This window comes from Eurytemora carolleeae, unplaced genomic scaffold (assembly GCF_000591075.1).
Source record: "Eurytemora carolleeae unplaced genomic scaffold, Eaff_2.0 scaffold856, whole genome shotgun sequence".
In the NCBI taxonomy this organism is placed as follows: domain Eukaryota; kingdom Metazoa; phylum Arthropoda; class Copepoda; order Calanoida; family Temoridae; genus Eurytemora; species Eurytemora carolleeae.
Window position 1 is genome coordinate 31,709 of NW_019396743.1, and position 15,081 is coordinate 46,789.

The 15,081-nt window shown below is 30.6% G+C and overlaps 1 protein-coding gene across 1 annotated transcript in view; it reads left to right on the forward strand.

Annotated features, from left to right (window-relative positions):
- Positions 1–15,081, forward strand: part of LOC111708086 (uncharacterized) — a 60,277-nt gene that overhangs the window by 31,532 nt on the left and 13,664 nt on the right. The window contains exons 24-37 of the mRNA XM_023481347.1: positions 399–483; positions 1,060–1,205; positions 1,281–1,405; positions 2,872–3,018; positions 4,329–4,384; positions 4,796–4,925; positions 5,747–5,820; positions 6,738–6,831; positions 8,309–8,375; positions 9,676–9,774; positions 11,107–11,180; positions 12,167–12,274; positions 13,574–13,662; positions 14,329–14,373. Coding sequence (XP_023337115.1) covers positions 399–483; positions 1,060–1,205; positions 1,281–1,405; positions 2,872–3,018; positions 4,329–4,384; positions 4,796–4,925; positions 5,747–5,820; positions 6,738–6,831; positions 8,309–8,375; positions 9,676–9,774; positions 11,107–11,180; positions 12,167–12,274; positions 13,574–13,662; positions 14,329–14,373 — 1,339 coding nt within the window. The remainder of the gene's footprint in view (positions 1–398; positions 484–1,059; positions 1,206–1,280; positions 1,406–2,871; positions 3,019–4,328; positions 4,385–4,795; positions 4,926–5,746; positions 5,821–6,737; positions 6,832–8,308; positions 8,376–9,675; positions 9,775–11,106; positions 11,181–12,166; positions 12,275–13,573; positions 13,663–14,328; positions 14,374–15,081) is intronic.

The window sequence follows — 15,081 nt, forward strand, 5'->3', positions numbered from 1 at the left end:
AAGAAATTATCACAATTAGATTCCTTTCACAATATTGATCAGATATGGGTGTCTAGCTAGGGTACAGCCGCTAATTCGTAATCCCTTTATCTCTGCAACCTGATGATGTCTCAGACTTTTTTATTTCAATCCATGAACTTTGTCATATGATAAATTCTAAGTTTTACATATTAAATTTTTACTCCCTCAGGTTTCAAAGAAATAGGGATTAGAAAATTAAAGTTTAAGGCAAAAACTCAATTCCTTTAACTAGCTTACTCCCACCGTTTACCCGCACTTGGTCGATATTACCGAATATCCATACCATTAGGGGCAAATCGGTCAAGGGGTTTCTAAGTTATGATCGGACATATGAAGCAACAAACAGACACGCAGAGATTACAACTTTATATATTAAGAATGATGATGATGAGGATTACATTACCGAGATGGCGACCTCGTCCTCCTCCACCATCACAACCACCACCAGCCTCACAACCTCCAGTAGGGGTTAAAATCAAACATTATTTCCGCCAAAAAAATTTTTTACACAATTTTTAAATTGCTATAGAAAATTCATTTCAATTTCTCTAAACTTAAGATTTTTTATGTAATATAGTAGGACCTACACAACTGAGAAATAGAAAGAGGCCTGTCAGACTCAATTTTTGTGACCTAAATAATACTATGTACAAGAAACACAAAATCTTCATGCCACGTATACACATATCAAAATCACTTATTACACGCAAATCTGCCCCTTTAGTAAAAGTAAATTCAACCTATATAAAGTATAAAGTCTGACCGTGTCAACCTTGTCGCACCAGCTAGTCCTGTCCATAGATCTAGGTACAGTACAAACTGGGACCGGAAAGGTTGACCCGGCTCGGAAATTCAAATGTACTACGACGGCTACCGTGAATAAGTTGATTTTCTAGTTAATACTTGAAAAATTATTTCCTTTTTAACAACATTAGACACATCTAAACTTACAGACATTTTGTTTACATATTGTCATCTGTATTTTGTTCTGCTATTTTCTAAAATTCTGTGATATAAAATTTGAATTAAAAACCCTAGACATCAGTCTCCTAGACTCTAGTCTCTTAAACTCCAGTGTTCTTCCTGCCCCCCTAGAGCTTTACAATATACTGGATACTACAACTGAGGATTCAAGATATTCTGCTTGTTCGGAGTTTACTGCCTGTGTTATTTACATATCCCAGGTGTTATTCAGAATAATATAGAATTTATTTGAGGTGTTATGTATGCCAAGTATGATATGAAATATGTTATTTTAGAACCATATTGGACTGGAGGGGTCTGAAGATAGAATTCATCAGATGATTGAAACTGAAACATATTCTACAAGAAGACCCGGCCTTAACATTGGCAGTGTTCATATATCAAGAGATATGCTAGACAGGTATTCTAGGATTTCTAGGATTTCAAACTTTTTATTTTCAGATTTCATTACCGATTCATTAACCTTATCTTATCTGCACATACTATTATCTTTATCTTATCTATACATACTCTTATCTTTATCCTATCTATACATACTCTTATCTTTATCTTATCTATACATACTCTTATCTTTATCTTATCTATACATACCCTTATCCTTATCTTTATATTATCTATACATGCTCTTACCTTTATCTAATCTATACATACTCTTATCTTTATCTTATCTATACATACTCTTATCTTTATCTTATCTATACATACTCCTATCTTTATCTTATCTATACATACTCCTATCTTTATCTTATCTATACATACTCTTATCCTTATCTTATCTATACATACTCTTATCTTTATCTTATCTATACATACTCCTATCTTTATCTTATCTATACATACTTTTATCTTTATCTTATCTATACATACTCCAATCTTTATCTTATCTATACATACTTTTATCTTTATCTTATCTATACATACTCCAATCTTTATCTTATCTATACAAACTCTTATCTTTATCTTATCTATACATACTTCTATCTTTATCTTATCTATACATACTCTTATATTTATCTTATCTATACATGCTCTTATCTTTATCAATACAGATACATTTATTTTAGCAATAAACGTTATCTTATCTTATCTTATCTTACTCCTATCTTTATCTTATCTATACATACTATTATCTTTATCTTATCTATACATACTCCTATCTTTATCTTTTCTATACATACTTACTCTGCTTGTATGTTTGCATCCAATAAATGCAAAAATGGCTGAACCGATCGGGCCCAAAGTAATTGAGACTTTGCCATAAATTCAAAGTTTTCTAATCCCTATATCTTTTTAATCTGATGTTGTAATTTTTGATATTTCAAACTTAGGTTAATTGATCTAATAGAATTCATAGTTTAAAATATCTAAGGTGAGCGACATATATAAAGATATATAGGGATTAAACAATAAGAGTTTGTGGCAGATCACACGACACCAGGAAAAATTTTTGGATGGTTTAAATCGAAAACTTTTGCCTAAAAACGTTAATATCAATATTTACAAAATCTGTAAATGCAAATTTTTGTGGTTCAACGAAGAAAATATAGCCACTTGAAAACTTTTACATTAAAATTATGGGCTGCAAAGCGCCCTGAAGACCTAGTCGTTATAAACAAATCAGTTAATATCATTAAATTTAAAAAAAGGAAAAACTATTTTCCACAAACTCAAATTTTAAAATCCCTATATCTTGACAACCTGATATTTGAAACTTGAATTATTTTATATGAGAGAATTCACAGTTTGAATTATGGAAGGTCTACAAAATTGGGTTGCAAAGATATAGGAATTAGAAAATCAGAAATTGTGGCAAATACATAGTTTACTTTACATAAATCAAAAAATTGCAATTTTGCTTTTGCCCAGATATGAGTTTGCTGAGAATGTGGTTGCCACTGTATCCGTTGATGAAAACACCTCCATCATTCATCCTGATATTCAACATTTTAACATTATCCAACAAGATTTAACGGACACACACCAGGACATACACACAGTCGCTAATATAATTAGGTGATTTATTTTTTGGGGCAAAAATCAGGTCAAGTTTTTTTAATCTATTGTAGTACAGTGGTTGGCGTTTATAGCAATACAATGAAGACGACTTTTCAATTTTAACTGATAGCTTCTCTTTGGTTCCATGTTTATGTGTATCCAATATCCATGCTGTAGAAATGCTTGGTAGAAATTACTCACTTGAGAGAAATAGTTTAACAAGTTATTTCTAGTTCAGCAGTTTCTCCCGAATAATTAGTTCTGACCTCTACCTAGATTAATATTTTATTATGTTGAGCTGACTCTTTCTCTCATTCATGATTTCTAAACTCAAGATTTCATTTCTTTCACAACTTTTACTTTCCGAAATGTTAAACTTTTTTATTTTACCTTAAAGAGATTGTAATTTCAAGTGACCCTTTATGGAATAATAATTTGGTTTTCTAATATTAATTTTAAATTTTCTATAAAATGATGTTCCACGGCCCAAAAGGTTATATAGCATAAATATGTGAAGTACACCTGCAGTATGGAAACAGTACAACAAAATGGCCGTTTTACACTTTTTTCTATTAAATTCCACTCTAATATGTATTCTATTCTCTTTGTAAAGAGGAGTGTCCAGATTTTTTTGTCTAGATTTTCATTCGCATTCGTAAATAGTTAATATTTCATATTTAGTATTTTTCATGATCTGAGAGTTACTTTTGAAAACATGTATTCCTGTTTTCTAGGATTTTTGATAATGAAGACGACATTTTCATATTTTCCAGGAATGTTCCAAAATCCAGCGCCAGCGAAAATTATTAAAAAAAAACAAAGTCAAAAATATTATGAAATATTAACTATATACGAATGCGTCGAAAAATAATCGAAGACTACTGTGTGTAATATTTAAATGATTTGTTTGGAATTAAATTGATTTGTTTACGAGCCGAGTTGAATGTTGCATCTTTCTGAATTTGTTTGGACACTACGTTCTTCGGTGTGAGTCGTTTTTAACAATTTTCTCCTTATAGACGCAACAGATAGAAGTAAGATTAGTAGCGATCAAAAGCGCTTATTTATCGCATTAAGCCTATACTCCCTTTCATTTTTCGCGAACACTCCATTTAAAATTTATCAAAAAACTTCTGACTCTAGAATGATTTTTGGATGATTTTTATAAACTTAATCAACCCTTTGTAGCTGCGAACATCACATCAGCTTTCTTTTTTAATAAATTTCAAGACGACATTTCATGCGCTCTTGCTATGTATTCTTTTATGTGAGATTGGCTTTATATATTTAAATACATTGCATATATATATATACATGATTTTGTTTAGTGATCTAGGAGTTGGGTTGGGTTGGAGTACTGCTGTTTTAGTTTTCTTTAATTCAGGTATTTCTACTTTTATAGATTTTAGAAACACTTTTGGAGTAAAAAAAAACTACTGTGTCTTCCACATTTTTGAGCACACTAAGGTTTCAAGGGTACAGTTGTGAATCGGGCATTTACATCTATAAAAGCTACTGTTTTGCCTTTTTTATTAATATGCATTGAAGAATATTATTGAATAGTTATTTGAAAAATATATTTCAAAGATTGAAAAGTTTCCAATTGAATGCGATTTAAATTCATTCTATTATCTGAAAGTGTATTTGAGATATATATTGTACGTTTAATGAGTACTATAAATTTAGAATTTTTTGTTAGTTTTTATCATTTGTTAAGCATCTAAACTATGTGTAGCTCTATCGGTTCTAAATATAGGAGATCTGTGTCCAGTTTATACATATAAACTATATTTAGGAGTAGGGGAGGATGTAGCTCTATCAGTTCTAAATAAAGCAGATCTGTGTATAACATCAGTTATAAACCTAAACCTGAACTATATTGAAACACAAGAATTTAAAAAACTATTAGATCTCTACAAGTCTAGGTAAAAAGTGTTTAGCATTTTTAGCATTTTGAATTTAGAACTGCAGAAGGTATTTTAGTAGTAACCCTTTCATCATGAATTGGCTATAGATTATTTAGGTGTCCAGGGCATCATAACAAACGAAAAAAAATCGTATACTTTTAATAGTAGATTATAGAGACACTAACAATTTTTGAAATGAAATTAATATCAACCTTAAATGAAGTCAACTTCGTTTTTAAATTCTATAGTATGAGGCACCAATGTAATGGCAAAAAATGGCCTGATTTTATTCCAAATTTGAAATTATTTAAAATCTTTTTTTAATTTTTTTTTAATGATAAAATCTGAATGTTTAAATTCTTATTTTCAACATTTTCTAGAAAAGTTGATGAAAACTTTTTTTAATCATTTAGATATTTGTTTTTTTAATTAAACAGTTGCTTTCATAGATTTCATTATTCCATTTAGTCAAGAATGTAATGCAAGGAAAGTTAATTGCAGTTGCGTATACTCTGCGTTGAGTGCGTAAATATTGAAACCAGTTCTCTCTGGGCGGAATTTGTAAACAAGAATAGATGCCTCAGTGTTCGTCTAGTATCCGAGGAGGTTAAAAGCATTGAATTTTGATAATTTTGATAATTCACATAATAGTTTCCTATGACTAGAATATTTCATTGATTATTTATGTGAAAGATGGATACCATGTCAAGCTTCGACATCCGTCTTGTGGTTACTTTACCGCCCAGCGACAGTACACTGCAGTACAAAAGATGCGTACACCTCTTAAATAACTTTCCTTGCATTAAATCCTTGTGTTTAGTTATCAGGTTTTGTTTCAGTTCCAAGTTTGTGATAATATCTGAGAGTCCAGATCAAATATCTCATCTTATTGACGCTATGGTGGCCAAATCAGGTAAAGAAATGGACTGTTTCCCAGAAATTTACTTTAGCGTTGAAACCATGGTAGTGTTTTATATTTATAGCTTTAACTTTATGGTGGTTTTCACAACTATATAACCTTTGTCCAAATTTAAAGTTTTTAAATGACAGATATCAAGTTTATAATAAACGCTACAAGGGACCACTATTGGCCCCCCTCCCCCTGTTCCCCTGTTTTGAAAACGATAGTTTCCAAAAGTAAAAAATGTCTTGTTAGTTTTTTAAAGAAAAAACAATGAGCTTTTATAAAGATCAGTAGAGGTTTATTATCATGCTGTGTTAGATCAAGGTTGTATCGATGCGCTCCAGTGAACAAAAAATGTCGTCTCCAAAGATAGATAGATAAATCCCTCATATGACGTCATTCTCCCCTCTATGATCTGTATCTTCATCCGTTTTTATCTATCTATCTTAGGAGACGACATTTTTCGTACATTGGAGCTCATCGATACAACCTTGATCTAACTCAGCATGATTATAAACCTCGTTTCAGAATGTTTATATTCCAAATTTTTTAAAACATACTTTTTTTAAACAAATTAATTTTAGTTACAGTTTCTTCAGAATCATGCAAAAAACTAATTTGATTTCAATTTTAATACATCTGATAAGATGAGTAATGCGAGTGTGGGAAGGCAGGCGGCCTTATGCCACAATATTTTCCCCTTCCATGCCACATATTATCTTTTTTTGTCTTCAGGAATCCATAAGATAAAACCTTACGGTCTTCCATGCCACAGCATTTTAGTCTTCCGGCAGTTATTGTGGCTTATTGCTGCTGGAAGACAAAAAAGCTAATATGTAGCATTGGAGGGAAAAATGTTGTGGCTTAAAGCCACCTGCCTTTCCTTCTCGTAAGGCAAAAATTTAAATTTGTTTTTATGTGTTTAGACGAAATTGAGTTTTGGTTAGATAGCATAGCTTGGTCCTATTTACAGTCCTCCAACAGTTTGTCAAACATGGCCGAACATCTTCCAGATATTGAGTAAGTACTTTTTTATCTTGCTTATCAAATTAAATATTTCTAATCTTATATCTTAAAGCATGCACTGTGATCTTACCAGGCCACATTTGTTGCATTAAATTTTCTGGGTGTACTCTACAGTGTGTAGTCCAGATTGGACGGTACGACTGAATGCATATACAGTACATGTTGTACCGGCTCGGATCATGCTACTTTTAGAGGGGGTTGAGGTGCTTTTATAATCACAATGCATAAATACAAGCAAAAAATTAGCAACATATTTAAACAGATTAAAGGTAAAAAGAAAAATGTCAAATCCTGGTGCTTTGCCTTATTAAAAATACCTAAGATGTGAAAATGGATCCCAATGGTTGTCGTAATTTTAATTCGTTGCTGAAACTTTGATTTTTATACCACATCTCATGATTCACCGACAAAGGGTCAAACGACCCAGGGTCAAACGACAAAGGGACAAACGACACAGGGTCAAACGACACAGGGTCAAACGACACAGGGTCAAACGACAAAGGGTCAAACGACAAAGGGTCAAACGACAAAGGGTCAAAAGTGCGACAAAGGGTCAAACGACAAAAGGTCAAAATGATAAAAATATTTTTTGATTTGAATCATAGGAAACTCGCAATTTTAATCACAAAAATCCGCCAAACTTTTTTGAAGATTTAAAACTTTAGTCTGATTCTGGCTTCCATAATGGTCGGGTTGGCAATATAATTGACCATGTTGCCGCAGCGCTCGGCCCCCTAGCTTGTCCTAGCCGCAGCGCTCGGCCCCCTAGCCTGTCCTAGCCGCAGCGCTCGGCCCAGAAAGTGTCTTAACCTAACCTAACCCTAAATAATAATAAATAAATGGATATAATTGACCATGTGGCCACAGCGCTCGGCCCCCTAGTCTGTCCTAGCCGCAGCGCTCGGCCCAGAATGTACCTAACCAAAGCATAAATAATAATAAAAAAAAAACTAACTGACAGAATTTAAAAAAATTTGCCCCTTTGTCGCATTTTTTGACCGTTTGTCGTTTGACCCTGTGTCGTTTGACCCTTTGTCGCGTTTTTGACCCTTTGTCGTTTGACCCTGTCGTTTGACCCTATGTCGTTTGACCCTGTGTCGTTTGACCCTGGGTCGTTTGACCCTTTGTCGGTGAATCCATCTCATATATATCAGTTTTATACCACATCTCATATATATCAGTTTTATACCACATCTCGTATATATCAGTTTTATACCACATCTCATATATACCAGTTTTATACCACATCTCATATTTATCAGTTATAAACCACATCTTATATCAGTTTTAAACCACATCTCATATATATCAGTTTTGGTAAAACGTTGACACATTTTATGTTAATTTTTCGAGACAGAAACAACAGATGGAACTTAAATAGGTTGCGATGAAAGGTGTTAAAGTTCCAGCCTTATACCCTGTAATGTTTCCTTAACAGTCCCTTACAACTAACTTAACTTCAATTGTCCAGTATGATGCTGATATCTGCTGATGAATGCGAATATTGTGAATCTCTTGAGGAAACTCAACTTGTGAAGGTATGTTTTTTTTCAAGAGGGTTAGAGGAGGTCCAAATTATTTTTAACCTTATCTCTGCTGGGGTACTTGAAAACCAGGATATGCTGGGGGGGGGGTCAATTTGACCCCCCTCTAAATCCCATAATTGATGTCCAAATATGACAAATGATACATCATTGGAAAGCTCGTGTGCTCTACTTTTAGAATCTGAAAAAAATTTGCAAATTTGCAAAAATTGAACTTTTTATCGCAAAATCCAGTTATATAGTAAAAATGTTTGCAATAAAAATTTGTCCAAAAAATGAAAAATCATTCATTTTTGAAAAGCCCTTGACCATGCCATTTTAAATGTGCAAAAAGTTTTGCAAAATTTTAAATAACCTGATTTTTAATCAAGAAAAACTAAAAATGTGCAAATTTCTTTTGACAGGGTGTATGCAAATAATTTGCAAACATTTCTTTGCAAAACTTGTGCAATTCGTTTTCTTATGTTAAAGGCTTTTAAAAAAGCTAAATTTTACTAAAATCTGACAAGTGGAAGTGAGTCAAAACAAAGATTTAGTTTGTTACAGGAAAAAGCAGTCATTCAGGCAGTGTGCCTGAGGACTCAGGCAGTTAGTATTAAAGCCCAGTTTTAGGCCTAAAAGGAGGGCTTTGGGTATGTAGGAAAAGTCAGTAAATTTAAACAGCCTCAGACCAATACTTTTTGAGTTATGTAAAAAAAACTACAGGGGGGGGGGTTCAAATTGACCCCTCACCCAGCAGGAATAGGGTTAAAAGTGTCTAAACATATTTTATGTGTACGTGAAATTCCAGATTTATTTACAGTCATTATCGATCGCAAACATTAACACAATAAAGACCATTTTCAATTTCAATCTTTTCATTTCTACCAAGCGTTCAAACAGCATGGATACACATGTAACATGGAAAGATAGAGAATCTCTCAATCATGAATTAATTAACAATAACAGATCGGACACTAGATGTCGTCTTTTCAGGGTTCAGGGTTTTTTCGTTTATAATAACCCTAAAGCAGAGGAGTTACGCGTATGCTCTCTCTCTGTCTTGTAATGCAACGCCGCATGCGCGTAACTCATTTTTGGCATCTGCCTCAGGGTTATTGTAAACGAAAAATCTTGAAAAGACAACATCCTTTCAAGTATCCATCTATGTGCTATTGTTAATTTATCTATGCTCTCAATAGACATCTACTTGAAAAAAAGCTTGTATGAAATAAAAACTTGATTAGAAAAGTCAGTCGTCTTCATTATATTGATATAAACGCCGACCAGTGTACAAAACGTCTGTAATTTTCAGGGGCTGCGGAGTATATCCAGCAGTATAAGTGAGGACCTGGAGTCTTTCTCCAAGCAGATTTGTGAACCAGCCTTATTCAACCCAACAGTTTGTATTCAGGTGTTTTTAACATTAATAATATATTACAGCTTAAATATTGACGGAAAGCTTTTCTGCTTCTCCCATTGTTGTTAAAACTGTCTAGTTTCTATTATTTTTCGTTGTTAATTTCAAGCTTTATTTGCATACAAACTGAGATTAAGATGTAAACCGCCAATTACACCATCTTAAAATTTCCATCTAATTCTTCTTTTGTTAAGATTTGTTTTCATGTTTCTCCCCCCCCTTTCATCACATTTCTCTTTGCCCCCCCCCCCTGTTTTTGTATACAAGTGTAATATTAATATTTTCTTCCCTTTGTTCTCTTATTGTTTCATATGATCTAATTCTTATTTTATTTTATTATTGGTTCCTTAAACATTTCTAACAAATAGATCTTTTTTATTAATTATCTACATTTATGATTGGACTATTTCTTTCATTCGTCTCAATTTCAACGTTTTTTTCTAATTCTAGCTTTTGCTCTTTTTATCTTTTTTTTTACTAATTCTTGCTTTTTATTGATTTACATCCTTATAACCAAATAGATTATTAAGTACAATAGGTGGCAACAGAGAAATGAAACAATTATACACGACGTCACAAGTGTCAAATATAACAAGGAAAACGAATTTTTTTTCATATTCGTTGACAGGTTTTCCAAGATTAAATAAAAAAGTGTAAATACAAAAAGTAAAGAACACAAAAAATTGCACTTATTTTACTGCAAGATAAAAACTTTTTTCTTTTATCACTATTATTAATAATTTTGTTGGACACAAAAACTGAATTGACACTTGTGACGTCAGAATACAGCTGTACTGAGAGTGTACACATTTTACGTTGCCATCTATTGTTACTAGAATCTATTGTCTTATAACTATCTTCAATTCTGATGATGTATGCTTTTTTGAAATTCATTTTGTTAATTTTACTGTTTTGCTTTTCTCTTTTTTTTGTAATCCAAATTTTTTCTTTTTTTATATTTAACCTTCTTTAATTTGGGTTTTATCTCAATGGAATAAAATGATACTGTGTTTAATGCATATTGGTTTCCTTTGATGTAAGTGTTAAACTAATTTTATTTATTCAAGGTTCTCCTTTACAAAATTTAATAAAACGGAAAGTGTTAAACCTTTTTAAAGAGTTTTCATCAATAATTCCGTTTTGCACTATTACACTTTAACCCTATTCCGGTTTCAATTGAGCGCCGGTTTGAATCTTGAAACATTGAATCTAATTTTAAGTGGAACCAACCATACTTGAGCCGCGTCTAAAATTTAAGCCGCAAAATTCTGTAAATTTGTTCTCTGAAAAATCAGTGAAATATATTTTTATTATTTGCTTGTTTAGGAGTTTCGTGCGGAAATGGATTCCTCCTTTAATGAGATAGAATCATATAATATTCTTCAATTAAACCCATCCAGGTTATATATGCATTCATTTATTCATATTCTTTATTTATTCACCCATTCATTACTATTCTTTATTTATTCATTCATAAATTACTATTCTTTATTTTTTCATTCATTCATTTATATTCTTCATTTATTCATTCATTCATTTATTTTATTCATTTACTTATCTTTTCATTTATATTCTTCATTTATTCATTCATTCATTTATATTCTTTCATTTATTTATCCTTTCATTAATATTCTTCTTTTATTCATTCATTCATTTATATTCTTTACCTATTCATTCATTCATTTATTTTATTCATTTATTTTTTTCATTTATATTCTTCATTTATTCATTCATTCATTTTTATTATTCATTTATTTATCCTTTCATTAATATTCTTCATTTATTCATTCATTCATTTATATTCTTTATTTATTTATCTTTTCATTAATATTCTTCATTTATTCATTCATTCATTTATATTCTTGATTTATTCATCCATCCTTTTATATTCTTCATTTATTCATTCATTCATTTATATTATTCATTTATTTATCTTTTTAATAATATATTTCTATCTATTAAGGTCATTTATTCATCATTTGTTTTATTCAATATTTGTCCAGCTCCCAATGGTTTTTTAAGTTTCACAAAAGTCAAAGTCAATAATAATTATAAATATCTTAAATTTAAAATATTTTGTTTAACCCCCTGCTGCATATAACTTTTATCATGTTTTTAAATTAGTTCATTAAATTATTAGTTCGTATTTGTTTACTGAATAAATTGTCTTGTCTGCTTGTTTTTTTTCAAATTATTTCAGGAATCTTTTATGCTTCTTTCCTTCTCCAATATTATTTTTAACTATTTATTTTTCAAATTTTTCATTTATTACAAAATTCATGTCATTTATTCTAAGGTTTTATCTATAGCTTATTCATTATAAACTTAGCAAATATTTCTTCGCAAACTTAAAAAAATAAATAAATAAAAATTATAAATATTTCAGATTTGTGAACATGGATGAGAGTTTGTTTATGCTAGCAGGGGATTATAAACGAGATTATCTAAATCTCTACAATAATTATCCTTCTATACAACTAGAGGAAGAGGACAGGTATTGGGGCCGACACTTTTGATGGAGATAGTGCTTTATAATATCTAATCCAACCGTAGTTTGGATATAAGTAAAGTAATCTATTAGTCGTTGCCGCCAAATAGATTATCAAGTACAATTGGTGGCAATGAACCAATTTATAAGCGACGTCACAAGTGTCAAATATAAAAAGAAAAACGAAATTTTCTCACATGAGTTGACATTTCTTCCAAGATTAAATAAAAAAAGTGTAAAAACAGTAAATAAAGAACACATAAAATGGCACTTATTTTACTGTAAGATAAGCACTTTATTCTAAAATTATCACTATTATTAATAATTTTGTCGGACACAAAAACTGAATTGACACTTGTGACGTCAGAATACAGCTGTACTGAGAGTGTACAAAGTCTACGTTGCCATCTATTGTACTTGAATCTATTTGGTTGCCGCTAATTTACTTATAGATCTCTAATGGGATTATAATAATTGAATAGACAGATATATAGATAGATCTTGTCACCTTTGCTATTCTATTGGTCCTGAGTACACACAAACACGTGAGTGAACCCTGATTGGATCCGAGGCTATACTGGACGTGTGAAACTACTATGATCCCGCGACAATTGCTTTTAAAATTTCAGATTTGAATTTATTGAAGTTCTTAATCTGTAAAAACTAGCTGACTTGTATTGACTCTATCTCTCATAGGACAAGAGCAGATTAAGTTTGACTTCGTAAAATACAAAAGTTTAAATCTCAGAACATCTTTCTATGTAAATATATAATATCGAAAGACAGGGATGGGCAGTTTCGACTTTTTTGAAAAATGTTCGCTTCACTTGTTAACGATGAAAAAAAATCTGAAACCAAAACGATTATTGTAAAAACGATCGTTTTTTAAAGTTACCTTTATTAGAATAAAGCGAGAAATGTGGCATATTTTAATGAAAAATAAAAGATATAGTTGAATTAACAAACCTCGCTTAAAACTAAAACATCGTTAGTTTAAACAATTAGTTTTTACTAAAAACGAATGTTAATTAGTTTTAAAAAATCCAAAACGAAACTGAGATCAATCGTTTTTCCGATCTTTTTTGAAAACTTAAAAAGGATCGGAAATTTAAAAATGTCGCTTTCATGTTATAATTTCAAATTAATATATCCTTGAGAATACCAGCTTAGAAATGTTTTGGAAAGATCTTCCATTACGTTAAAACATTTAAAAACAGAAATAAACTTTTAAAGAAAAAACAACAACATTCATTAAAAAAAAAAATTAAACTGAAAATTAACTGATTTTTTTGTTGTTAAATTTAGATTGTGTATAAATTCTACTGTTGAATATGATGACGATTTCCTGAAATCTGTTCTAGAGTCCAACCTACAGTCACTGTGGGGCAGTATAGGGACAAATTAACCTTTTTCATTAGAAATAACATTTTGAAACATTTATTTTTGAATTTAAATATTTACAAAATTTGACTATTTTTATTTAACCAATAAATTTGATTGTGCTTGATACCAATAGTTCTTGCCACTAACTTTGATTTTTTAAATCCCTACCTCACTGCAAACCAAGCAAACAATATTTTAGCTAGAAACAATTGCACGTTGCAATTTTAAATTGTATATGTCTAGGCTACAAAAATGTATAAGTGAGAAAACCAAAGGCCAAGGCGTTGCGACACTTTGAAGACTAACTTTTAGAGTTGTTCTGATTTCAGAACCCGATGTAACCCGATGTCGAAGATCTTTCATATTTTAAACTGTTATTCTGTTAGATGAAATATTTTGGAATATCAAAGTTTTCTGCCATCAAGTTGCAAAGAGATAAGGATAAAAAGTTTGTGGCAAGATATTAGTTAATTCCTTCAACTGAATGAGTGCCACAGATGATTCACTAATTATAAAAGTATGTTTCGACATAAACCTTGAGACACTTGAGATATTTTAAACTTTGGTCGTGTCTTTTTTCGACGGAAGCTTTTAACAATACAGACAGACAATAAAATCGATCACGGTCCGTTTAAGATGGATGATGAACTATTTTTGAAACTGGTTAATTTGTTTAGCTCTTGGGATATCCGCCTTCGGGATGCTGATCCTTGTTATTACAGGTACGACAGGGTTAATGCACTGTTAAAAAGTAAAATTTTTAAATAAATTTATAAAAGCGTAGCTAAAAAATAAGTCGAAAATGCATATTGATACACTGTTAAAAATTAAAGCTTAAATACATGGTACCGTTTTGTACATGTAAATGACAAAGGATGTTTAGATGCACTGTTAAAAAGTAAATAAATGCAAATATCGCAGTACTGGCTTAATTGTATATGGCCTGTGCACTGTAAGAAAACAAATCATTATGCACATATGCTTAACATATTTCATTACTCTAAATTAATAAATAACTAATAAATAAATAAAACAAATGAATTTTACTTTGCTTTAACAATAATAATAACAACTTGTTCATTAATGTTCAATAATGTATTCCTTTTATTATTTATCAATTTTAATAAAAACTCAAAAATGTGATAGTTTTTATAAATGCATAAGAGCATTTTGAACAAATATTTATTTATTATTATAAAATGTAAAAACATTTTTTAAAGCGGGCTTATTTTCATCTAGGAGTCTAAACTTAATTTGTCCTTTTTCAAATTATTCCTCATTAATTGATCCATTAATTGATTAATTAATATTTTTATTAACAACTGGTTAATCTTACAATTTTATTTATAACGATTTATTTTTATGATTTTTTATAATTGAAATGGTACGAGGAATATTTAATAATTATAAATGTTTATATTTTTCTCCTT